The sequence below is a fragment of the Stegostoma tigrinum genome, chromosome 5 (genome assembly GCF_030684315.1).
Source record: "Stegostoma tigrinum isolate sSteTig4 chromosome 5, sSteTig4.hap1, whole genome shotgun sequence".
NCBI lineage: Eukaryota > Metazoa > Chordata > Chondrichthyes > Orectolobiformes > Stegostomatidae > Stegostoma > Stegostoma tigrinum.
The window spans coordinates 20,151,409-20,178,512 of record NC_081358.1 but is presented as its reverse complement, the minus strand read 5'-3'; the positions used below and the strand labels follow the sequence as shown (position 1 = coordinate 20,178,512).

At 39.3% G+C, this 27,104-nt stretch overlaps 1 protein-coding gene and 1 long non-coding RNA gene across 9 annotated transcripts in view; one reads left to right on the top strand and one right to left on the bottom strand.

Annotated features, from left to right (window-relative positions):
- Positions 1 to 1,401, bottom strand: part of LOC125451786 (uncharacterized) — a 91,255-nt gene extending 89,854 nt beyond the window's left edge. Inside the window, exon 1 of one of the 3 annotated variants that reach the window (XR_009445730.1) lies at positions 867 to 1,401. This is a non-coding gene — a long non-coding RNA (uncharacterized LOC125451786). The remainder of the gene's footprint in view (positions 1 to 866) is intronic. The other 2 variants (XR_007247394.2, XR_009445731.1) reach the window with 2 other exon arrangements.
- gata6 (GATA binding protein 6) lies at positions 887 to 25,217 on the top strand. Of its 6 annotated transcripts, none has more exons than XM_048529355.2 (8): positions 887 to 1,200; positions 4,208 to 5,124; positions 13,007 to 13,173; positions 14,745 to 14,795; positions 20,867 to 20,992; positions 21,474 to 21,561; positions 21,657 to 21,778; positions 24,145 to 25,217. In XM_048529355.2, the coding sequence occupies exons 2-8, from the start codon at positions 4,245 to 4,247 to the stop codon at positions 24,205 to 24,207; spliced, it is 1,497 nt and encodes a 498-aa protein (XP_048385312.1). In that variant the 5' UTR covers positions 887 to 1,200; positions 4,208 to 4,244; the 3' UTR covers positions 24,208 to 25,217. The 6 variants fall into 6 exon arrangements, with proteins under 6 accessions (XP_048385312.1, XP_048385309.1, XP_048385311.1 ...); XM_048529352.1 differs by lacking the exon at positions 887 to 1,200 and adding an exon at positions 2,462 to 2,587; XM_048529354.1 differs by lacking the exon at positions 887 to 1,200 and adding an exon at positions 2,549 to 2,660.
- The last annotated feature ends 1,887 nt before the right edge of the window (positions 25,218 to 27,104 follow it).

Here is a 27,104-nt window from a genome sequence, read left to right as displayed (position 1 = left end):
GAAAGGTTATATGCACCGTCGGCAAAAAAATTCATTATTTTTTCAAAGTAATCCCATCATTGTTCTTTGCACGACATCAGTTACAGCGTTATCACAGCAAATCCAGTAGATTTCTTCAGTTTTATTATTAGCAATGTAATTCCGATTTGGAAGATTATACTTTGGCTCAATTTACTAAACAAGGTATTTGAAAAGCTTTATGAAAATTCTCTCATCTTCAGAAAGATTAGAAACTACAGGATAGACCATATATCTTCGTTTACCAAAGTGAACTCATACAAGGACGTTTGTCATGTCAGACTGGAAATCGCTATGAACAAAAAGTGCTAAATTACTTACCGTTACCCTGAATGAATACACAAATACAGTCTAGAGAACGGTCAAGTGCACCTCAAAGCAGCTTAACAACTGTCTGGCCGCGCTGCAGGCTCGACACCACATTGCGAGTCTTATTTATACACATGTAGACATATGTATGCTGAGCTTTAGATATACTAAACTCGTAACTATTTCTATCAGAGATATAAAGTATATTTATTTTAAAATTCCTGACAACGAAATCCTAGACGAGTTTTCTAATCACTTTTATCTTTGAGCTGTTTTTGGACGTTGTAAAAGGTCATTTAAACGCTACTTGTAAAAACTTTTAAAAGGTGGCCATTGTAGATGACTTGCCTATTTATAAATCACACATAGACACAATCTGATTCATTTTTTAACCAACGAGAGGTAAGATCATCCCACGGTTTCGATCAAAGCGATTTAACCATTGACGTGCCTATTGAACGAATTTGTTTGTTTTAATTTGCACTTTTTTCGATTTACAGTTTTTTTGCAAAGAACTCAGGCTGTAAATTATCACTTACTTTTAAGGTTCAAAGAAGGATTCCTGGTAAGGCGGTGAAGATGTCAGGCCGCTGACGCCCAGATGGTGTAACTAACCCTTTGCAAACGGTTCGAGTGCAAGACAGGACAAAGCATTAATAAAAGAGAAAAAAAACTACTTATACCGCGATACAGAAAGATTTGTAACTCTCTCGCAGGACTGGACGTGAGGATTTTTCAAAACTGATAACGAAATCAAAACCATGTCTTGGAAACGACTATTGCCCAATTGCAGTCTCAATACAAACCACTTTGTGTCGGAATTAAATGCCCACATTACCAGTGATAGGATGGCGCGAGAATATCGATATTTCTGTAAGTGTAGCGACAGTTTCGATCGGGCTTTGTGCGGGCAATGGAGATAGCTGCATTGTTGCTTTTTTGTGAAGTTAGCATTCCTTCGAGTAGGGAGGCAAAGACACTTTAAGCTCTTGAAGACAAGCTATTTTACGGTTTGGGGATTCTGTCTCCTGTGTTGTTCAGTATCACACAATCCTGCCAGTTTATAGCAGGCAGGCAGAAAGCCCGGTTAGGGTTAAATTTGTCGGTGACTCCAACAGATGAGACTTCCCAATTTGGACGCTTTTTAAGGTTTTCTTTTTTAAACACTGGGGTCTGCGCAAATAAAGTTAAATAAATGGCTCGTTCAATTAAATCGAAACCTTGCAGCACTTCCGAGTTTCTCCAAACCACTGCCTTCGCTGAAGCTATGATTTATTTTTTAAAAAGAAAACTTTTATTTAACTCTGAATTTTCTTGTAGCGAGCCCAGCTCGTGTCCTCTGTGAAACCCGGGCCAAATTTTTGTCGGCTTGGGCCAAGATTGATGAAAGGACGCTGAATGTTGTACTGCGCACCTGACCTCTGGGTAAACCAGTTATTTTAACCGTGCGACATCTCTCTCTCTCTATACCCCCACCCCCTCTCCCAGCGGCGGGGTCGCTTCTTCATTTACAAGATAGTACAGGCACAGCAGACTTGCGGCAACGGTCGCGTCCACATAACGTTGCATAATATCCCCTAACAAGCATTCGTCTCAAATTATTTAGACCTTAAAGAAAGTCACATCGACTGCAGGAGACAAAGTCCATTGAGTATTTCTCAATCATGGCATCATTGATTCTGCTAAAATAGAACTCTTTCTTACTTTTTTAGTGTGTGTTGCTGAACACGGTTAATTATAATATTAGCTCGAGTTATCACATTCTTCGACTAGAAGGCAGACTGGTGTTAGTTGGAGTGTTTAATAGTGGAGTTCAAAGATTCTCCAACTCCCCCTTCTCCACTCGATCATTTTCACATTCTCTCTCTCTCGCTCTGTCTCTCTCTTTTATTTTTATTTCTTTGTAGTTGCCACCCTGTCTCTGATTCCTTCGGTCTTCCTAACTACGGGCACTGGAGATATGAACGAGTCCCGTAGATCACTGCGGAGACTTTCTGCGGGTCAGTTCTGCATGGGGTCATGGTGTATGTTAAGAGCTGACACTGCTGTGGAGGCGCTGCAGAGTCTCTGTTTAGTCAGCACTGTGTGAATCCAATCAGGATCTCCAGTTTTGCAGTGAATTGTGTTCAAGGCGCTGCCTCCACTCAAATAGTCCAGCAGAGTGCAGAACCACGCACTCTACCACCCAGCACCTAGACACACTGGTCTTAAGGCACACTGGACTTCTCCAAACACCTAACTGATGGCAAACCACCATTAGGTCGGCACCTTTCTTTCCACACTCTTCTAGATGCAGAGCGGTCTGGTTCAAGTGTAGAATGACGGCTGTGATAGTACGCGGATCTTTTTGTGGTTATTTATCGTGCGTTTAGTTCTTATCTGTTATAGTTCTTATCTCGGAGTTATCTTACACTAGTCTGGCGTAACTAAGACATATTACTTACTGTTCGTTTTGGGCCTATCTCTATCGATGTGTGGTTTCTGTAATTTCTGATGAACTTATCTCTCGAAACCTCAGCCCTTTTTCGCTACTCTGGAGAGAGCTAATTACTTTCGAGTTTGCAAGTTGGCGATATTTCTTGATCAGTTCGGTCGAGGTCCCTCGTTATCAACGGGGAATTATGAGGAGAGGCCCAATTGGTTTTAATGCAATATCGACGTTAATGTCATTTTATACATTTATATACAAAGAGAAAGCTGTGTTGGCGGCAACGGCGGAACACGCCAGTGAACAGGTCCCGGCATGTTTCGACACACGCTTGCCTTGTGGATCCGTTTAGGAAGGAATGCGAATGGTCTTTTTAACCTAAAATTTAAAGACAGGATTTGGAATGATTTAGATCGATGCCGTGTAAAATTCAGGGCATGTAAACCAGGTGGGTGAAAGGTACAACGATGAATAGCGAACTCTGTTGAACTAGGCTGCTGCATTGTAGGTTTGCTCCTTCCGAGTTTCCACTGTTTAATCTCAAAGCTTTTTAACCTCCTATTTGAAAAGTTGTTGGGGGGTTGGGGCTGTGATTTTTTTCCGCCTGTAACGCATCTACGGGCTTCGCTTTTTTTCGACCACGCTGCAGTTTTTGTTTGCTAGCCAACAGAGTGGTTTATATTAGATATCTGATGCAAAATGAATAAATGCAGTGAACCATACCTTATCAGAGTCGATACAGTCAGAACCAAACAGAAAGTGAACTTTCTGCTTAACTTGATGTATGTTGAAAAGCGCTACATTGGTTTGTAGGTGACTTCATAATCAGCAATTACATGCCACCAGCTCCTAAGTTTCTTAAGGTCACCACACAAGTCCAAATTCAGCCAGGTGTGATGCCAAAAATAATAGCGCTACTTTTGATATTGCACGGGTTATTTGCGCTTTCCCGTTCTTGTTTTTATTCCTCATTTTCGTTTTTAACTGAGGACCAGTGTTCTCTTCAAAATGGGACGCCTTTGAATTCTATCTGTACCTTAGTCCAATTTTTGAGAGAAAATTAACGCCACTGATAAATGGTTTAAAGTACCTCTGGAATATTTAGGTCTCATCATAGATGTACAAAGCAGCTTCTCAGAGGAGATAGGCCGTAGCAAGCCCCGAAGATCCGTTATGGAAATCAGCAAGTCAATTATCCTGAACCACTTTATCAAATCAAATTGTGTTGAGAAAGAACAGACACGCCAAATTGCTGGAACGTTTGTTTTTAGGAGATGCTTAAATGTCTGATCCTATTGTTCATTTTGTCTGGTGAGCGACAGCATGATAATAGAAGACTCGAGTTAATTGAATTAACAACTAACTGGAGAATTGTTGTCTTGCTGTGTGTGTTTTTCTGCCCCCTATTGTTATTGACTCTTACTGTGTTATTTCTTTCGGGCTGCTCCCCAGGACCCCATTTTTGACGTTTGGATTGCTCAGAACCTGGATGGACCTGAATGAACCGGACTGGTCAAACGTGGCTAAACATCTAACGTCAAACGGGCTAAACTCGCCGGCGGCGGAGCAGCCTTACCTAAAATTTGCCGGTCGTCCTCAGCGTGAGGCAGAGGGACGCTCGGGATCAGAAGACCGCTTGAGACTAGAGGCATCCTCGGCCAGCAATCTGAACACTGACAGGCGTCAGCTTGTACAGGAGAGATCAGTGGACGCCTACGTTCACTTTGGTCAGAATTCGGAAGAGCTTGCACCTTTTATAACGGATCTGGATCAAACAGGCAAACTGTTCCTGCCCAGAGGAATAAAGAGGGAATTTGTGACACCTCCGTGTATTGAAATGTACCAGAGTTTGCCTGTGGCAGCTGGCCAGGGTCCGAGTGGGTACCCTCACGATGTTCCAAACAATTTCATGCACTCCAGTACGAGTTCTCCGGTCTATGTTCCCACCACCAGGGTTAGCTCCATGATCCAAAGCATCCCCTATCTCCAGGGCAGCGGCTCGAGCCAACAGAGTCACCCTGTTAGTAACCATTCGGCCTGGACTCAGCCTGCCACAGATAGCTCGACCTACAGCTCCAGCAGCCCTCACCATATGGTTTCCAGCCGATTCTCCTTCTCCCCGAGCCCTCCCATTTCCAACGGAGCTGCTCGAGATTCCGGCTATACTAACAGTCTGAATATGAATGGCAGAGATCAGTACACTAGCCCCTTGGCCAGGCCTCTTAATGGATCTTACCCCAGCCCTTACACTTCTTACGTTGGGCCACAGTTGACTTCGGCTTGGTCAGCAGCGGGATCTTTTGAAAACTCAATGCTGCACAGCCTACAGAGCAGACCGACAGCTCTACCCGTCCGAGGACCCAATGGGGGTAAGTCAACGCTTGTAGCGTTTAAAAACACCCGTGTCAGGATCATTCACTCGCTCTGACCCTGTCTACGGCCTGAAATTATATTCTTGCTCTTTTCTTCCGAAATCTGACAAACGTTATAATTTGGTGTTGTGTTGTGCTTACGGGCAAAATCGACGAGTCGCTACTGCGAATATTGTCTCTCAACGCTTTTTCGGGTTTGTCCGGAATTTCTGAACCTTATGTACAAAAGTATTGTTTTAACTTGGCCCTTGCTGATACAAGGGGAGAAGGTAGGCGTTCTTCAATATGTGACTGGAAATTAGCCAATGTTCTTGGGCAACGTATATCATTTAGCCATCAGTAAACAGTGTTATGAAAGTAGAAGTCAAAGTCGAGAGGAATCAAATTGGAATGGATATAATCGGGACAAAATGGGTGCTTTTAGGACTTAGGATCAGTTCGCCTATTCACTTTTCGCTAAGTGACATCTACCTTAGCAGCATGTAATGGGATAAACCACTGTCTGTAATGAATAGTTACAGAATGATTACATGTGACAAACTTTGGTGACACTCAGGAATATTCGAGAACAATGCAGCAAATAAATATTTTAACAGTGAAGTCTTAAGGCACTGAACAGAAAAATAAAAGCATCATATCCGCAAACACCCCGCAATATTGAAATATGTTGTTGGTAATCTACAGAAACTATGTAAGTTTCTTAAACTGAAATGGTGAAACAACATGCTAAGCTAGAATACACTGACAATTCCTGCTGCTCTGATACACCACATCTGGCCCTATTGTGTGTATTCAACTTTTTAGTAGATTTACAATATCGCACATTCGAGTATATTTGCAAATTTATTTGCTGCTTAAACCAGATTTTGGTGGAACACATGCATAAGTAGTGAAGCCGTGTCACTCTAAGTAAAAACATATAATGGTTTGCGAGCTCTCAGAATACAGATTTCCTATGCAAAAGGAAATAAAAATAAACACGAGAACACTCGTTCCTTTCCATTGAGTCTTCAGGCCATTGCCGTCTTCTGGAATAAAGGCTAAACTGCTGCGCCCACTTACTTCATGAAGTGTGCAAGTTGTGATGGCCCCAAACTCAACCGACGCCAATCTGGGGTGGAGCAGATTGTATCTGAAACGGTGGCTGACGCAAATATGTTTGGGAATCGCCATGGTCTTACCAGACCATAGAGCTGCTGTCTCATTAGAGAGACGACGAGTGGCGATTTAACCCGAGGGCCACCCATCCCTCAGGCGAAGGGGAGAGGTCGAGGAGTGCCCTGCATGGGTGACCTCAGCCGGCGATGGCAATCGAACCTTGGCTAGTAGTAATGCTGTTAGCATTAACATTACTTCATAACCCAACCGTCCTGCTAATTCAGCTAAACCGACCCGTAAATATATATATATAGGCAGTCCACCAAACAGTAACAAAATAATTTTTAAAATCTTGCAGTTCTTTCCCCATTTCAAAACTTTAAAAAGGCTTTATGTATATTTGTACGATCATGTGGGATTTAATAATGAAAAACAAGTTGGACCGGCGGATCCCCGGGTTTAATTTGCCAAATAATTGTAAAATGGAGCTAGTATCGTGCATTCTTGTTAAATCGCTGTGTAGTTTCTCAATCATATTCTGGTACTCTCGAACCACTCTTTATAAAGGGAAATTATATGATTTGAACAGGAAAATGCATTCTGAAGGGAGACAGACAAAACCATATGACAAGAAGTGCTTAAACGACGTCAAATCTGCACTTTGACTCAGAGCAGATAAAATTCAGCTCAACATTTTTTTTTCTTTGGGAGCTTGATTCTCTACGAGGTAATCAAATTCAGTTAATCATTTCTTACCAAACATAAAGCGAGTCCAAATGGATCGCATGTGTGTCTTTTCCACCGACGATCATTTACGAAATACAACAATTTCTTTCCCTTCATTGGCCGTTTCTTTTAGTCTTTAATACAAGAAGATTCAATGTTACAAGCCCCTGAGCCTGTGCAACTCTTTCTTTCTGAACATAATTTGTTGATAGATTCTTACTATGAATAGTAATAGGAACAAAAATAAAAGTTGCTGAAAAAGCTCAGCAGGTCTGGCAACATCTGTGAAGAAAAATTCTGATTGGCGTTTTGGGTCCGGTGACACTCAGAACTTCTGAGGAAGCGTCACCAATCTAAAACGTTAACTCTACTTTTTCTGCAAAGATGCTGCCAGACTTGATGAGCTTTCCCAGCAACTTCTGTTTTTGTTCCTCATTTACTGCATCTGCAGTTCGTTCAGTTTTTATGAATAGTAACAGCCCTACAAACAACAAAACGTAGGGAAATATTCAAATACCAAAATCTTGGTAAGATTTTCAGAAACTTTGACTCAGGGCAGGTAAAATTCTGCTCAACATCTGTTTTTTTTTCTTTGAGAACTTGATTCTCTACGAGGTAATCAAATTCAGTTAATCATTTCTTATGGTGAGAACAATAAAGAAAAACAGACCATTCGGCCTTCCAAGCCTGTTGCTCCATTCAGTATGTTCATGGCTCATCATCCAACACAATACCCTGTTCCCAATTTCCCCCATATCCTTTGATCTATTTAACCCTGCGAACCATAAGAGAAAATGTTTTTGAAGTTTATCAAATGCTTTATAAAATAATAAGCATTCTCTCGTGGACCTAAACACATTGCTAACTTGAATTCTGTTGGCTTTTTAAAAAATGTCAGCTGTCTTCTAATGTTCTTTTTTTAAAGATATTCAGCATGTAATCCAGAATCCTTTGTGCTCAGAAGTCACATCGATCAACTGCAAATGTTCGGAAAAATAAACGGCAGAATTGCATAATGTCATTCTGGCGAATGCTCAATTGTATATCCTTGCCATTGCGCTGTAGCCGTCATAGGCCAAAGGGATGGGTTAGGGTTAAGAATGGCATGCTGAGGGGCTCACGAGATCACCTTTGTGAGTCCCAATTTTGAGGAATATTGGCTACATTAAGGCACAACTGCTACTTGGGTCAAACCACAACGTTTAATTGCTTCAAAACGCTCGTTTTAGCGACATTAGTCATGCTTATCTTGTCTGACCGATTTTAAAGGATAAAATAACTTTTGGAAGACAACGACACAATGGGGTTTGCAACAAAGACGAATCTTTAACATCAATCGCAATGAATAAATATTAACTTAAAAGTGATAGGTTTAGACATTTGTAAGAATCTAGAGCTTTGGAAAATCAAGTAGATATCATTATTTGGATATTCCGCAATGGACATTTTGCAATGTGTTTTCAACTAAGTCTCTGCATATTGGTATTTTGTTAGCACAGTGTGGCCTCCAGCATCGGCAGTTCTTACTATCTCTTGGAATTATGTTGCCTTCATTGCAAAATTAATTGGCTGGTGCCCCTTACTCCTAATGTTGAAACTTTTGGAGAATGTTCTTTAGGCAGGAAAAATCCAGCTTTAGGGAGGTCAGAGATTTGTTTAGGACTCACTTGCCACTCAGCTGAATCAAAGGAAGCGAAATAAATGTCAACATTTACTCCTTCAAACAGTTCACAACTAGAAATGTTTGAATCAGTTAAAAATAAGTTGACATTTTACTTTCAGGAGTTTTCACCAACTTTAAAGTTCACACGTTCTATTCGAAGAACTCTTCATTTGTCGAGATCTAATTTATATTGCAGGGAATATGATAGGCCCTGATGAAAGCCGCTAAATTAACACAGATCTTTGCCGAAGCTTTCTAAATATTGATTACATCGTCCCACAGTAGGACAGAGAAATTTTACCCCACAAGACGTCATTTCTACTAATCAGAATTTTTCAATAGTACTGTTTTTACAAGTTCAGATTGTCAATCAAAGAACAGGAGCGACTTTGTAGTCAGTGATAACAAGGTGTAGAGCTGGATGAAGACAGCAGGCCAAGCAGCATCAGAGGAGCAGGAAAGCTGAGGTTTGGGGCCTAGACAATCTTGCTTTTAAAGCATAGCAACACAACGTGATCCACTTTAGCAAAATTCTCCGAAACTGCAGCCATATTTCTGAGTGAAATGTGGTGTAATTTCAAGAAATGGAGGCACCAGATATGGCCTAGTTTAGTCTTATCGTACATAAACTCATTCTGACAACTTTGATGAACAATTTGGAATTTTTTTTATAAACTAGGGTGACAGTGTAGCGATTCAAAAATTGGGTTCATAAACACCCCTCTGTTTGGTATATTTCCTTAAGCAAAAATCTGAAACTCTTCCTTCCCACGTTTTCCTGGAATAATGGTTTGCTTGAGCTGGTTAAATCGATGAAACCACAACCAGTTTCTCCACCTTACAAAATGTGATGCAGATTGTGTGTTACATGGAGTGTTTCTACATCACGTTTCGCCTCTCAGATATACATTCTGTTGAGCGGTCTAGCCCGATATCTAAAACTTCTATTAAAACAGCGCAACAACTTCCGATTTTCTGGTCAGTATTTTGAATGTTGAACTAACAACGAATTGTTAATATTTCATTGTTAGGAATTAATTTAGCAGGATAGCCCTCCCTTCACATATTGAGCATTTTTGCTCTTATCTGGTAGTTTCAGATTTCCAGAACTGGCAATCTTTTACCTTTGTATTTAGCAACTTGTCGGTTTTAATTTTATAGTAAAACTCCACTTTTAATACAAGTGTGGGGGCAAAGATAATCGTTTCAGTATCAATTCGTATTTGCCAGCTCATCAGGGCGTTGTTAGTCTCTTGTGGGAATGACGGTGCTAAATCAATTAACTTCTAAACAACCCGCAAAGTAAACCGTTCTGTTGTGGAAACATCGCAACTTATTTGCAGATAGCGTCTATGTAGCAATTGCTGTGAAATATAGACCGAATAAAGGCCATTCTCTCCGGGCTGCTGGGCTCATGTTTGTTGTTTTAGTAATCAGTCTGGGAGATTATCCCCTCGCACAATTATTTGTTGCATAGACTTGTAAGTTACATTTACAGTTTCTGAACAACTTTGCAGCGTTTCCTTTCCAAGGCTCGACTCCTCACAGTGTTTCGATTGGTCAACTTCGATAGAGGAAAAAGTTTCAAAAGGTTTTGAGAGGAAAGAGCGCTGACTACATGTTTGGTCGGAAATTAGTCAGAGGCTTTAATAAGTACCGTGTTATTAGGTAATACACTAGAGGATGACTTCGTTTATGGATCCCACGAGGACTCGCTGGTGCATTCATCATCATTATTAACGAGAACAATTGCAGGAAAGTCCAGCCGTCTTGTTTGATGGCATTATAGCGCTATTGATTTACAACCTGAGGCTGTGGGTCGTGCACTTCCACGAGGACGGAGAACAGCACGTGTTCCTGCAGTTATACAACCAGACAAGAGATAGCGTAAACTATGGCTTTCCCGCAGTGCGGCCAGTGATGGTGGCGACATTTGTGTGTTGTTTTCATTGCACACAGAAGGACTCGGTTTTAAAACTTGCTATCCACATTACCCATCATCCGAAGGCTGACAAGCCTCTGACATTGGCCATAAGCAAGAGAAAATGTTGTATCAAGGTCAGGCTGGCCAACATCAGTGCAGAGAAAATACATGTTCGCGGATCGGAGGGAACTTGGGGTCAGAATCTATCGTATTCCCTCGCTGTGTAAGGGAGAGAAAAGTGAAACTTTGATCCCGAAATGTGATCATCTCTGTCACTTCAGAGAATAACTAAAAAAAACGAACATCACGTGCAAACAATGCTAGGCTACTGAACAAATCGCTTTAGTTATAAGGTTTATTCTGCTTGACAGAACTCTCGGTGGTGTCTAATTTGTTCCAGTCTCTCTTTAATGTATAGGGCTGATGGTCTAAGAAATACCAACAAAAAATGAGTGCAGTCACTCTGCCTGCTCACAGCATCCAGACAGAAAGGGAAAATCTCATTTCATTCTAAAATTCCAATTTTTGCTGCAATGTCTTGTCAAGCAGACTCTCTATATGCATGCACTTCATAGCGCACTTAAACTTCATTTTCTATCCTTATTTTCAGTGCAAATATGTACTTTTCTGGTTTAATTATTTTTAAATTACAAGAAAAACTACCAAATAAACTAAAGTCCAATTAGCAACAGTCGAAATATTACTAATAAGAACTGGTAGCGTTCGATTCATAGAATCATACAGTACAAAAGAGGCACTTCGGCCCATCTAGTCTTTACAGCCAAACCTATGTTTCTACCTGAACGAGTCTCTTGTGATATATTTATATTTTTGCGGTTTTTAGCAAAACAAAAATAAAATCAGCAAGATGAGGATAATTTCAGAATTATAAATAAGGGGACGTTCTTGAATCCATTTCTACTCTTCTCCTAACTACCTTAGCTGCGGGTGGATGTATACCCAACTTCAAAATGTTTCACCAGCTTACGGACACACCTGACTTTATGATATAACAGATAATTTACAGCCTTGCTTTTAGTGATCGGTCTAGAGGAAGTTTTTGGTCAGATTTGGGCTGATACAAATCATGAAGTCATATCGATAAACGAAAACACTGATTGATAACGAATTATGATGACCTACTAAATAGGAAGAAATTATCCCGTTTGTTTAAAATGATTCAGATAAGCCAAAGACAATAAACAGCCGAATGGATGGAGCAGAAGGAGCGAATTTCATCCCATTTTGTAGTGTTATTTTTAGAATGTTCCAAATGCCCAGGATTTGAGAGTAGTCCAGTAGTCTGCAGTTATACTATCTCGTTAAGAAGTCGAACTTTTCATTTGAGAGGGCAGCGTGGCAAAAATAGCATAACTGATGTGCCAGCTGACGAGGTCAGGAGTTAAGAGAGAGTCCAGAGGTATACAGTCAACAGTAAAACTGTTTGGAACAGGCACTAAATGAGGTATAACCCCAGGCAGGTGGCAAAACCCAGTTTTTTTAAAAAATGCCTTTTTCCACAAGCGTGTGCATTTATCGGGGAAATCTGAGATATACTTCCTGCAATTAGACTGTCCCTACTTTTAACGGTACTTCTGAATTTCCTCTCGGCTATTTTACTGAAGAAGAAAAAAGAAAAAAAAACAATTTTAAGGAAATACCGCGTTAGTGGAGAGTGCGAGCTCAGCATGGCTAAACACTTTAAAAAGACTGTTTAACGTTATTTTTCTACTTAATTCCAAGGACTGTGATGTTTAACTTCTAAATCTTATTTATTTTCTACTTTGTACTAAGAGGGATTATAATATAACTTTAACTTTGTTTCTTTATTATGCTATATTGTTGCTAAAGTTTTGTGCTTGGGTACCTTCGTACCTAAGATGGCGCCAAAAATGGTGACTTTGTACGCTTTTCACTGTACTCCTGTATTTGAGTACACGTGACAATAAAATCTAATTCTATTTTTAATTAGAACAGCGGAGGGGTGGATTTTAGACGATGTGCCCTCCTGTTTGCAAAATAACATTAGATTTACCCTGCAACAAGATTAACGCTTATTCTAAGAAGGGAAATGCTGAAATTCTTCTCACTTCTAAGGAAGGATTCTGATACATTGAGAAAGTTTGATTTGAGTACTCTGAAAGCGCTCGCGGTCGAAATTTGGGGAATCAGGTTTATTTTCCCTTTAGACAAACAAGAGGCTGGAAGAACTCAGCCTGCAAGGCAGCATCTGGAGGAAAGAGCAGTCAACATTTCGGGTAGTACCTCTCTTTAAATGACAGCCAATATAAACCACGGAATTTCATGTCCTTTGGTGAAATTTAACTATCACATTTCAAACTTCTACAAAGGGTATACCAGATGAATAGTATACAGTGGGACCAGAGCGCGATGTTATGCAGTATTTCAGTGTCGAACGTTCTTTCAATAACTTAGCCTTATTTCTGTTGTGTGAATGTGGATGACAGAGCTTTTGGATGAGCTCTCCGAAGCCCGAGAGTGTGTGAACTGCGGCTCCATGTCCACTCCCCTGTGGCGACGCGATGGCACCGGACATTACTTATGCAACGCCTGCGGGTTGTACCACAAGATGAACGGACTCAGCCGACCTCTTATCAAACCTCAGAAGAGAATGGTAAGCGACCTATGTAACTCTTGCCAGCGTAAGCCAGATACAGCAGGTACTACTGATAAGAATGTAAGATAACCTGACTCGACAATGCAGCAAAAATCCTGAGAACATGCATCAAAGTGTAATACGAAGAGAGGGAAAATTGCATTTTTGCCTTTGGGATTTGTAAACATTGATCCAATCACCCGATTATTTAAAAAAAATCATTTTTTTGTGACTGTGACGTGTAACATCTTACTATTAACACTCTATTACTCAACACCATTAACAGAACTTTAACCTTGACATTTATGTATCACCTAAGGCCTCACCTACAATAAACAGTATCTCAGTATTTGCAGCTACAACGTTATTCATACAAAATATGGCTCGCCAAGAACACACTGAAATGTATCAATCCAATTGAAGTTTTCTCTTATTCGTCTGTTTTCCCCGAGGTTTTCCAAAACCCCTGATAGTTCACAGAAAGACGCAACACGAGAGGAATGTTTAGCGATAATAGATTACTCCCAACGGGGAATCTTTAAACACAGCGAAACCAAAATTAAGGAAAAACAATGCTGGCCTGAAATACTCAAAAGGTCTGTCAGTGTCTGTGCACAGTTGCTGGTTAGAACAGAATTTGTAGGAGCAAATGACCGCAGATGCGGGAATCTGTGGTGAAAACAAAAAAAAATGCTGGAAATCACAGCGAGTCACACATCATCCATGGAAAGAAAGCAAGCTAATGTTTCCAGTCTAGATAACTCGTCTTTTTTGTGTGTTTTAGAATAGAATTGTAGCGTCCTGGCTCGGTGCAGTTCACACTCCAAACGGTACCAAGTAAATTCAGCCTTGCTCCGCTTCTCCGAACCCCTCCCCCCAGGGCCAACCAGCTTGAAACCAATTTTTTTTACTTGAAAATGGAAACAATTTCTCTGACAATGTAACCAGAAAGAACCAAAGACCAAAAAAAATGTGATTCGTCCAATAGGAATTTCCAAGCGAGTTTGTGTGAACGATTTTTTTCTCTGCTGTTGATATTAAATGCGTCTGTCACAATGTGACAAAAATCCGTTTTCATGTGCTGCCGACTGAAGCGAGTCGACGTAAAGGGTTAAGTAGGTCGACAATCGCAACAGGAGAAAGAAAAACGATTGTGAATCTACAAATAGGCCGCTATCGACACCTTTCTTGCATTCGTTCTCAGGCGATAACAGTGAGAGACTTTTGAAATGAGTGTTAATTAGTTTTATTTTAATCACTGATTCCCACGCCCTCCCCCACTCGGCCGGCTGAGGGTCCCCTTTTATAAATGTGTTAAACATGGTTTTGAAAGTCAGTTTTGAGATAATACTTGTCCGATCCCTTCATTTGATGAGACAAATGGACACGGTAGGATTGAAATAGTATCTGTATAAGCAAGGGAACTGAGAGCCTCTGCCAGATAAAATGAAAGATTGCGATCAAGGAGATTTTCCATTTTGTTGTTTTCAATCGGTTTTGGTAGGGGATGAGTTAGAATTTGTTGTTAGACTGCAGGGAACATTTAGCGCCGATATATTACACGATGGCATTTTGTTTTTGATTTATAGCAAGATATATCAAGTCTGGATCTAAAGGGCAACGCGGCGAGAACTGATAAAGTAAGAATTTAAAATCTTGAAAATATAATTAAATGTCGACCCACCCCATTATTCACAAACTTTGAACCGCAACCCAATTGAACCCTGGGTTTTCCAGTTTGAAGACGCACTTGATATGAAGCAATTGAGAACAGGGAGTGGAGGGGACGAACAGAAAACTGACAGTTTAATAATCCACCTCCCGGTTTAATAATCCACCAGAGTCCAACTGGCAATTCGAATAAAAGATACCAGATCCAATTTTGAATTGAAAATGCACGGAATATTCCAACCTTCAGGCTACTTGAGTGAAATCTTACTGTACTTGGTGGCTAACCTATAATATGAGTATCTCACAACATTGGATAATATTCAAATTAACACAAAAAATGTAGTTTAGCTTTTCACTGCTTTTATTTACTTACATTTCATCATCAAGCAAGACACTGCTGGGATTGTGGTGATACTAATAGCAGTTTTTTTAAAGAAGCAAAAATTTGCTAAAAAGCAAGATTTAACTAACACAACACTGTCCAAAGAGAAAGGAGTAGGTCTGCATCTATTGAAGATCTAAGTCATCCAAATGTATGTTTTTGAAGAGAGATAATGGGAACTGTGGATGCTGGAGAATCCAAGATAACAAATTGTGAAGTTGGATGAACACAGCAGCCCAAGCAGCATCTCAGGAGCACAAGAGCTGACGTTTCGGGCCTAGACCCTTCATCAGAGATATGTTTTTGAAGTGTTATTCTTTCTAACTGCTGCAAATATTGCAAAGCAAATTTTCTGAGGAAGGGTCCTGACCTGAAAATTCAACTCTCCTGCTCCTCTGATGCTGCCTGGCCTGTTGTGCTCTTCCAGCTCCACACTGTGTTATCTCTGACTCCAGCATCTGCAGTTCTGACCATCCTTAATCTATCACTGAATGGTTCTGTTCCTATACACCTCATAGACTAGTCTGACATTAGAACATAAGGAACTGTGGATGCTGGAGATCTGAAACAAACAATAACAGAAATTGCTGGAGAAACGTAGCAGGTCTGGCAGCATCTGTGAAGAGACAAACAGAGTTAACATTCTGAGTCCAAGGTCAGGAGTCACACCACAGCAGGTTACAGTCCAATAGGTTTACTTGAAATCATACGCCTTTGGAGTGCTGCTCCATTGTCACTTCACCTAATGAAAGAACAGCACTCTGAAAGCTTGTGATAGACTATTACTTGTTGTCATGTGACTTCTGACCTTGTCTGCCCCAGTCCGACATCAACAACTCCACATCATTCTGGGTCCAGTGACCTTTTGACCAAATGACCTGAAGAAAGGTCTCTAGACTTGAATCAATAGTCCTGTTTCTCCCTCCGCAGATGCTGCCAGTCTTGCTTAGTTTTCTAGCAGTTTTTGTTTCTGTTTGTTTTACACCTGTATATTCTTTACATTCATCTTTACATCTTTCATCTTTACTTTCATCTGGTCTTGTTACCTGCTTTATACCACACTCATTTAGTTATTTATGATGGCAAATGTATTTTGATGTAAATACACTTCGTCTACAAAGGCCTGCAGTTCGACATTATAGTATCACTCAGAGCAGTAGGAGAAAACTAAATTAGTGTACCATTACAATGTTTTGGGGATATGAACTCCAGCTAGCATAACTGTCCATTGCTATGCTCATCTTGCTAAATTAAGTTCTTTGGCCATAATTGATGTGAACATTAAAGGGAATTAGTTTACATGCACATATGCTGCCAGAATAGATGTGTAAAATAGTTTTGCCACAGGGAAAATGTGACCAACCTGAGCAAATTCTAATGTTTGAATACTCCTAGATCTCATTAGTTGATTGATTTCTTGTTGTCACATGTACTTAAGTACAGTGAAAATTGTTTTGTGAGTAGTACAGTCAGATCATAACAAACAACAATATACAGATCATAGACTGCTTAGACAGCGTGAGGCATACACAGTTACAACTGTACAGAAGATGCACAAAATCAAGGTCAACATTGGTTCGAAATTAAGAGAGGTCTAATAACTGCAGGTGTGAGGGTGGTGTTCAGAGGTGTTCTCATTGTCTCTTCCATAAATGATGTTGGGAGCCAGATTGAAAGTAAACTATGCTTCTTTTATTGTGGTGATATAGAGGCATCTCTCTATGGCTGAACTCAAACCACCATCACATCGGGGAAAACATTGAATTCAGTTTGTGTTAACAACTCAGCTGCTTTAACAGGAAAGGTTGCTGATGGTGATATCTTGGTCTGTTTGGGTCCTTTTAGACCATAAGACATAGGAGTGGAAGTAAGGCCATTTGGCCCATCAAGTCCACTCTGCCATTTAAATCATGGCTGATGGGCATTTCAACTCCACTTCCCTGCACTCTCCCCTTAGCCCTTGATTCCTTGTGAGATCAAGAATTTGTCGATCTCTGCCTTGAAGGCATCCAGCGCCCCGGCCTCCACTGCACTCCGTGGCAATGAATCCCACAAGCCCACCACTCTCTGGCTAAAGAAATGTCTCCTCATTTCCATTTTAAATTTACCCCCTCTAATTTTAAGGCTGTGCCCACGGGTCCTAGTCTTCCCGCCTAACGGAAACAACTTCCTAGCGTCCACCCCTTCTAAGCCATACATTATCTTGTAAGTTTCTATTAGATATCCCCTCAGCCTTCTAAACTCTAGTGAGTACAATCCCAGGATCCTTAGCTGTTCATCATACGTTAAACCTACCATTCCAGGGATCATCTGTGTGAATCTCCGCTGGACACGCTCCAGGGCTAGTATGTCCTTCCTGAGGCGTCGGGCCCAGAATTGGACATAGTATTCTAAATGGGGCCTAACTAGAGCTTTATAAAGCCTCAGAAGCATATCGCTGCTTTTATATTCCAACCCTCTTGAGATAAACGACAACATTACATTCATTTTCTTAATCACGGACTCTACATGCAAGTTAACCTTTAGAGAATCTTTTGATAGGCTCTCTCATGATAATATTGAAATTGACTTGAAATTGTGAGGTTTCTGACTGTCAGTAATTGTTACTGAGTTATAGAGTCAAACAGGATGGAAAGAGATCCTTTGTTCCAACCCCAAGGCGACCGTACTCCCAAACTAAACTAGTCTAACCTGCATGTGCTTGGCCCATATTCTCAGAAACATTTCTTGTTCATCTACTTATCCAAATGTCTTTTAAACATTGTATTGTACCTAAGTCCACCACTTCCTCTGGAAGTTCATTCCACACGCCTGCCACTTTTTGTGCAGACCTTTCTCCTCTCGCCTTAAAAATATGCTCCCTAGTCTTGAAATCCCCTCACCTAGGGAAAAAAAAACACCTGCCATTCACCTTGTAAGGTCACCCATCAACCTGTGCTTCAGTGGAAAAATTCTCAGCTTATACAGCCTCCTCTTTCAACTCAAACTCCTATACTCAAAGGTCTAAGCAATGACGGCAAACATGCTAAATACCTACCTTAACTACCCTGCCTTCATCCGATGAAAATTTTAAACAATTATGTTTCTGAGCCCCTAGGTCTCTCTATTCTACAACACTAGCCAAGACCCTACTTTTCACTGTATAAGTTGATGGCCCAATTGGGGCAGCATCTCACAGTACATGCCAGTTTTCTAATAACGTATTCTTCTGATCATATTGTTTTTCTTAGTAGCAAATACATGGAAGTGCAAATTGATAAGGGCATGGGGCACCACCAAAAAACATTCGGGATCTCCTGAACTTTGAGTCAGTGATTTATCTTTTTAGGACAGTGCAATTTAAGGATAGAGAAATCAACTCTTGTGTGACCTCAAAGGAAAAAGAGTGAATTTCTATCAAATAAAGAAAACAGATAGAGAAAAAGAAGAGGGGAAGGAAAAAGAAAAAGAAAGGAAAAGAAAGAAATAAAATTGCACATGCATTCAAAGAACTAGGAACCACTCTAGGAAGTGATACAGTTTCATTATTACGTTTCTAGACCTCCAAGATGAAGTGACATATCAGGACCATAAGTCATATTGTAACAGAGTTCTGTGAAATGAATTATTATGCCCATAGACTTGCACAGACATTCATTCATAGTTGCAAAACCAATTTCCCAATGATAAACGTGTCATTGATGTGTTATATTCCTCAAGCTGTTCAGCATGTACCCTGATGCTATCTTAAGAAACATAGAAGATTTACCTGGTTACACTATTGGGTGTTGGGCTTGAATGTCAACAATTGGAGATACGCAGATGACACTACATTGGTAGCATAGTGTTGAAGAGGCACTACAGGAAGTTGTGAATAAAGTGAAAGCAAGAAGTGAGGAACATGCATTAAGAATGAACATGAAGAAGGCCAAGAAAATGATAATAAGTAGAGACTTACTAAGGTTTTCACTTCCGGGGATAAATGTACAGGTCTTAGAGTGAAAAGGTTCACATGCCTTAATTGGTTTCACAGATGTGTCTGAGATTTGAATGAGGATTGAGATAGCCAAGACAACTTTTGTCAGCATGAAGTACCTGTTTAACATCAAAGAAACTGAACCTGAATCTTAAAAGAAGAATGCTGAGATGCAACATTTTGTGCCTTGGAGAGACATAACAGAAAAAAGATGATTAATAAGCTCGATGCCTTTGACATATAGATACAAATGTGGATGTCCTGCATATCCTGCACATTTAGAGTAATGAGCAAGAGTTTGAAATGGTAAGATGAAATTAAAATATAACATTAAAGGAAGAAAGATACATTACTTTGGCCACATCATTAGAACCGGTGGTGGACAGAGACCAGGGCTCAGGGAGCAAAATAGTGAGAAAATGTAGGAAGAAGTGGAGAAAAATGGATGATGGATCTAATGGTTTGATTACCTCCCACCCATATGGAATGAATAAGGGAAGAACAAAGCAGAGATGGGGATCCATGGCAACCAACCTCTTGGTAATGATACAGCATCAAGAAATGGACAAACAAACAAAACTAGCAATTTCATGATGTCCAATGACTTATAGTGATCTGGTGATTTTTTTCATATGACAAGTTTAATGGAGAGAATATACGTTACTTGTGACAAATTGGAACTCATGGCCTAGCTTTATTTTACTGAAAATTGTCATGTTTTACACACTAATAACACCACATGCCACCAATGACCAACAATTTTCCTAGCAATTTCGGGACAATTAAAACAAAAATATGTTCTATTCAGCCATTTAGAAGCTACTCAAAACTATTATCTGTAAGTATAAATGCTTGGTTGAGTTAAACCATAGTCAAGTGTGAAGACGAGATGAGGTGAGACTGCGTGTTGAGATCTGTAGCCAAAGATTGGTCTTGGGCCAGCCGCATAATGCAATCTCAGCTGAAGCAATGCCAAAAAGCAACAATGCTCTATAAGACAACAACAAAATTCATAAATGGAAATGCAGTGAAGCTGGTTGAATGTAATTTTTGATAATAATCCAAGGTGCAACAATTCTTGCTTTTCTGTAATTTCTGTGCATTTCACTGCTGTGGATAGTGCCAGATGCATAACTGCAGTGAAACCTTGTGCTGCAACAAATTTTGGACAAACATCTGACACCATTCTTTCATAATATGGCTCAGGTTAAACAGCTACTAGCAGCAGCAATTGCTTGTAATCTGGAACATATGGTAAAAGTGCTTGTACTGATGTGAAAATCAAATTTAAAAACTCACAATAATCCCATTAGTTGCAAATTATGAAGCATTTAATACATTGTAATGCTAACAGTATGTAATTTTCCTGTGGCTTATAGTTACCTTCACTAGTGGAATAAAAAAATTTACAAAATATTTCTACATCTACTGTCCATTAAGGTAGTGGTGCACAATGTATGAGCAACCTTTAGAAAAGGTTGCATCAGTCTGGTTATTAACCCAATTCCTACACTGGAGATACTGAAAATGTCTAAATATGAAAATATTTCTAAATCTTAGTCTTGCTTCACTAGATTGCATTTTATAGTCAATTTCTGAGCGGTTTTAGAAGTGATGACGTTAACTATGAGCAATTATGACTAAAAAAGACCTTCACTTATTTGTGCATCTTGATTGCCTGTTTGTGTGTCATTCTCTTACAGTCTTCTTCCAGACGTATTGGTCTGGCTTGTGCCAACTGTCATACAACCACTACCACCTTATGGCGCCGAAATGCCGAAGGAGAGCCAGTTTGCAATGCCTGTGGGCTTTACATGAAGCTCCATGGGGTACGTTACCTTCTCTCTCCCACTGGGGACATTGTAACAGAGACACCATGAAATTCCTACCTTAGAAAAAGCTTCACTGACTTTCTTCAGATGGAATGAAAACTTTGTTGTTCAACAATGGACACATAAAATATATAATAATCATTTCATTTGTTGAAGACAAAAATAATTCATTTATTTTTAAATTGGTAATTTCATCCGCAACATATTAATAATCATCAAGTGAAAAAGAAAATATTTTACATTGACTTACTTGGTTCCTTTTGCATTCATCTTATAATTTTGTGTCAGGAAAATAAATTGATCATTTATACTGTTTTGTAGTAATGAAATGTAGTGATTTTAATGCTATATACTACATGTTCATTCAGGTATTGTACATTTTACAATCTACTAAAACAATTAACTTGCAGTTTTAAATGGTTAATTGTTATTTCATAATCAGTTGAGTTTAAAAATATGTTATCATTTAAATCAATAGGTACCACGGCCTCTGGCAATGAAGAAAGAAGGAATCCAGACTAGAAAAAGAAAACCTAAGAATTTAAACAAGTCCAAGAGCACTTCAAGTGAGTCTGAGATTACTGGTTGAGAGGAACTTGAAAATACAAACACTGTACCATTGTCAACCAAATAATTGAACGGCTGACAAAATATTTTGCAGGCACAAGCAATACAGTCACAATGACTCCAACTTCATCATCGTCTTCTACATCTAACCAAGAGGAGATACCCAGAGTGAAAAGTGGCTCACCCCCTGGTCAGACGACAGTTGCAGCTTCAGGGGTAAGTTTGTTAAGCAAATTGCCTTTTCTTTTCCTATAAATTTCAGAGGTCCTACTAATGCAAGAAAAATAACATAATTGTGATTTTTTTTGTGATGCAGAGGAGGCTTTTTGGCAGTGTTACACAAAATATCTTTCGGGTTGTTGTGAAATTTTCTGCTGGGCCACCATTTCAAATTTACTTTGACTCAGATAGTCAGTGCAAACTGTTCCAATTTGGAGAATGTGCTAAGTTGATGAGGCAGTCAAATGCCTGGAAAATGGTAAGGATATAAACTTGAAAATGGGCTGAAAAATTTCAGGTCAGATTTATGGGTAAGTAGGGAGCCATTGTCAACAAATGCTCATAAGCATTTTGCTCCATTACAAAAAAGATAATGGCTGTGTTTAGGTCGAGGGTAAGCACTCCACAATCCTGGAGTAAAGTGAACATCACAGCCAATATAGAGATTCAATCCACAGTGCTGACTTTATTCTGCTCCAAACTCTAGTTGTCGAGCCAATTGAACTTCTTACTCAAATAAGCGACAGCTATAATATGTATTAGAAATTACAGTACATGGAAACAAAAACAGCATCGGCAATAAATTGTGTCCAAATACCAGGTAAATTTGGAGAAGTGATTTTGGCAGAAAGTATTTTATGTATTTCATAGAATTTACAGCCCAACAAATCTTTGATATTCATTGCCCCCACGAGCCTCTTCCGATCTTATTTCATTTCATCCTATCAACTTACTCCACTGATGACATGCCCAGTCAATATAAGTAACAACCAGAAAAATAGCAGGGGAAAATATTTTGCTAAGTTGAGTATAAATTGACTGAAATAATGCTAAAACAGTACACTGTTCTGACCGCAAAAACCAGATATATTGAGTACTGTTTACAGGTAAGTCAAAGAGGGATGAAAGGCAAGTCTTGGAATAATTTAGATGCTGGGATTGGCGGAGAATGGCTTGTTCTAGATGCATTAATGAATGGCCTCCATCATTTGTATTTTACCTTGCGATTTTTAGTTCTTTTGATTCTTTATGGTAGCAAGGAAAAGAAATCAATTTTCAGGAAACTGCATGGTTTTATAACATGGCCAAGAAGTTTAGTGCAAGCTTTGGGACAGGATTGAGCTGCAGAAAATATATAGAAATAAATCATATGAAGGGGAGGTGATGTTTTTATAGTAACAGGGCCAGTGATCCGAACGAAACAGGATGGGGACATGTGTTTGAATTCCACCATGACAGATGGCAAAATCTGAATCCAATCCAGTACAAATCTGGAATAGCATACTAGCCTAATGATGACCATGTAACCACTGTCAATTGTCATCACAAAATACCCATCTGGTTCACTGATTTGCTTTAGGAAAGGAAATCTGCCATCCTCGCTTGGTTTGCCTTCATGTGACTCCAGATCCACAGCAAAATATTTGACCTTGAAGTACCCCCTGGGCACTGCATGCCTGCCAGTGATGTCATGTCCCATCAGTGAATTTTAAAAAGATGCTCTAACATTATTAGCTAATTTCTATGTTTTGTTAGTTCACATTCTTTAGCAGAGGCAAAGTTCAAATTGTTTCTCTGCTGAAAACTAGCATGATTTTTCCTTAGCTGAAGGCATGAAAAGTGATCAGACACCCTGCTTCTTAATTAAGCTTGTATTCAGCTAAATTTGTGACTTTGAAGAAAGCTTACTGCTACTGAGGTGATTTTTTTCTCACCTGTGGAGAACTGATGAAAATTTTCCTGATAATTTTAATATTTTTGTCTGATGCTAATTAAGAGAGGCAACTGTACTCCTAAGTTTTTTTCACATACATTAGTCATTAAAAAATAGTTTTACTTGAATATTATAAGCCCTGTCCCTCACTAAATGATTTTGTACTTCGATTTGACATCAAAGATTTCTTGTCTGGTTATTTACCATATAGTGGCAAACCATGGAATTTCGATGTAATCTAATGCTTTCACTAATCTTTATTGGCCACTATGTTTTCAGCAGTGTCAGGCTAAAGAGAAAGATATAGCCTAGAAAGCAGTGCAGTTATTAAGTTTGTACAATAAGAGTCAGGCTTTGCAGGAATAAATCTAAGATCTGTATCTGAAATTTATGATTCTTCGGATAGGATTGGTAGGGCAGTATGATTCTGATGGCATTGATATCCCTCCCTCGTGTGTGTATACATTTTAAAAATTATCCTCTCCTCAAATGTTCAGATGTTTTGCCAGTTAAAGTAGAAAAAAATAATCACAAGCAGTAAAAATGGCAAAGTGAATAAAATATTTCCAGCTTTTACAAGGTTTGATTGAAGAGGCAATTTGCCAAACTTTCTCTTACTCATTTCTGTCTTCTGACTCCAACTTTGCAGGACTATCAACCTTTCCAGCAGCCAATGTGGACTGATGATGAACAGCTCCATGGAGTCAGATAACAGCACATCTCTGAACATAATTTCTCCCATATCTCCAAGGAAAGGCACATCCTCCAGCAGTCAGTAAAGCTGCCTGTTTATTTTGGATTCGTTTAGTTTTATTTAACAAAAAGCTGTAATGAGTACTTTCAGAATACATATGATCCAGATGCCGAAACGCATCCAAAGAAACAGCTGAGGCATGTCCCAACACTGTAGTCAAGAGTAATCTGACATTACTTAATCTTCACCAATCTTCAGAAATAGAAATGAGCCTCCCACATTACCTTTTGAGTTTGTTCCTTCAAATATTCCAAGAGAATCAAATCATGTTTGAAATGACACACTGACAATGATCGTTAGTTAAGAAAATGCATATTCTGAAAGTTCCCATTGCAGTCATTGGCTTCATACTGGTCAATGTTTTAGAGACAGGGTAACAAGCGGATGCATTCTTCCACATTTTAACAACTTCATTGTACAAAACAAAATGCAAATAGCATTGCAGCAATCAGTATTAAATCAAAATGGTTCAAAATTAAACAACCTTTTTCTAGCAATGAATGTAAACCTTCTAAGTTAATGGTACTTGCGTAATTTAAAGTTGATAGCTAAGTCAGTATCTGCAACGAGATACTTTATTCATTTTCTGTGTTTTAAGAATCATCCGTATAGTCTTTTTGGTAGTTTGGGAAAAGAAACATTATATGTTAAGAACAAATTTCCTCTCAGGTAAATTCGTTATTGCATTACATTTTGTAAGTTTTGTAAAAAAAACAAAAATGTTGCCTAACTATAGGTTAAATATATGCAAGACGAAATGAAATGCAAACTTTACTACCTATGTGATGAAATGTAAATATTTTTCTGAAACAATTGTTGAGGATTGTTTGGCTCCGATGATGCAAAGTGTATAAAAAGTGACAAACTGGTGTTTAGACCAGTACATGCATTTTTAAAGGTGTATGTCTTTGCTTGTATTGTTATTTGTTTCTTGAAAACAGATTAAAAACTGTCATTTTTCGAAAATATCACTGGTGTTTTACTTCATATTTCACCACTGTGTTACCAGTTACAATTTTCAGTGAAATACATATCTAGAAAAGACAGAAATACTATTGTGTACTCGTAATGGTTAAGTTTCACTGTATCCTTTTATATTTTTGTATGTGTCTTTCTTGTAGAGAAGAGTGCTTTTGTTTGAATTTGAAAACATTTTACAAAAATTCAAACAAGCCACAATGATAACTGATACTAGTCCAATCTCTTTAGTATTATGTTTAACATTTTAAAATTGTGGGTATAAATTTTCCCTTTTTGCTGTGGTGTAGACAGTGCTGAGAATGTTAGGAACATACGTCAAGAATGAAGAACTCAGAATTGGGATAACTTTTTCCTATTTTTCCCTTAAACTTTAAATGACAACTTCTGAACCATGTTATTGAGTGGAGACTACTTCAATTCCATGCACTTATATCTCATTAATTAGCCTAAGTCAGAGCAGGTACCTGGAGCTATAACTCATTGATGGCTAACCATCATCCAATTAGTTCTTCATAATGTCACTGCATGCTCCATGCCTGCCAGTCTCCTCAAACCTTTGTCCATGCAAGTTAGCATTAGCAAACGTCCAACCTCTACACATGATCATGTTTGCTGTTTGCTTAACTTTCAATACCTTACCCTGGAGTTCATGGACACTCAAGATTGCATGCTTCTGCTAGATTTCTTTGCAGGCAGGGACACAGGGCCATCTCATGCATTTAAATGAGATATACTTATGGCTTTGGTCTTCCTTTCTTAGTACCCATTCACTTCGGAGTCTGTCTAACATTGCTTTTAGTACACAAGACTTTCATTGTTCAGTTATAGGGTGCTTTTTTAATGCAGAGAGTGATGCAGGAAGATTTTCCCATTGAAGAGCACTGAACAGTCAAGGAAGTGGGCATATCAATGTGTAGCATGATGCCACATCAGCATCAAATTGTAGCAGATGGTAGTCGTTTACATGGCAAACATATTGCATGTGCTTCAAACAAATGGCTATTTGGCTGGAAAGTCAAAAGGGAGCTGTCTTTAGTGGGGTCAGGAGAGGATAACAGTCAGGGGGTGTGGTCAATTCCAGTCAGCTCAACACCTTGTTATCTCCAGTCCAAAGAGTTGGCTGCGGCCAGGTAATTGGTCCTACCAGTCTCCTGGTACTCAGTCATTATCACCCCAACAGACTCAATGCTGGGGGAGTGTGGTGTGCTCATTTAGTGCTGTCCTGCTATGTCAGTCTCAGGAATGTTCTCAACAATGGCCAAGGGACAGTCCATAAGAATCCTTGGTAAAGTGGGCAGATGGGGATGGGCTACATTGCATTATGTTGCTGAGACAATATTTACAGTGAAAGAAGCAATTCAATTCAGAAGTGTGAGATCTGTTAAGAGTGTGCGAAGGAATTGGGAGCTGTCGAAGATTGGTGCTTTCCTCAGATTATGGTATCTTTGGCCTCTATGTGTGAAGGTGTAGGGCCAACAAGGGCATAGCAATTCACAATGCCATGGATTTTGAAGGTAACATTGGGACATAGTTAAATAAAATGGATCAACAGGATCATGGGGAAGCTGAAAATGATTGGTACCACAGGGACGTAAGAGAATAGAGGGATGGGGAGGTTTATGTTGTGTATCAAGTGGAGCTGGTGAGACACCCTCAAGAATACAATGTTATAATCTTATCGAGTTAGATCAGAAGTCAAATGCACAATTATTGTGCAAAATAGCTGACATTGTGAACCAAAGTGGAGGCATAAGTTTTTTTTTCTTCAGGGGTTGGGTAAATATTTTGGAATTTGAGATGTTGCTAGGGATTACTGCAATAATCATGACTCCACTGATTCAGTAATGTCACCCATTTGACTTCAATTTTATTGG

Excerpts from the sequence above, each read along its gene's own strand:
- gata6 (XM_059645836.1), top strand. The coding sequence starts at position 2,646 with ATGACGGCTGTGATAGTACGCGGATCTTTTTGTGGTTATTTATC. Across the intron at positions 13,174-14,744 it reads TCAAACCTCAGAAGAGAATG|CAAGATATATCAAGTCTGGA; the intron begins GTAAGCGACCTA and ends TTTGATTTATAG. Across the intron at positions 21,562-21,656 it reads CAAGTCCAAGAGCACTTCAA|GCACAAGCAATACAGTCACA; the intron begins GTGAGTCTGAGA and ends AATATTTTGCAG.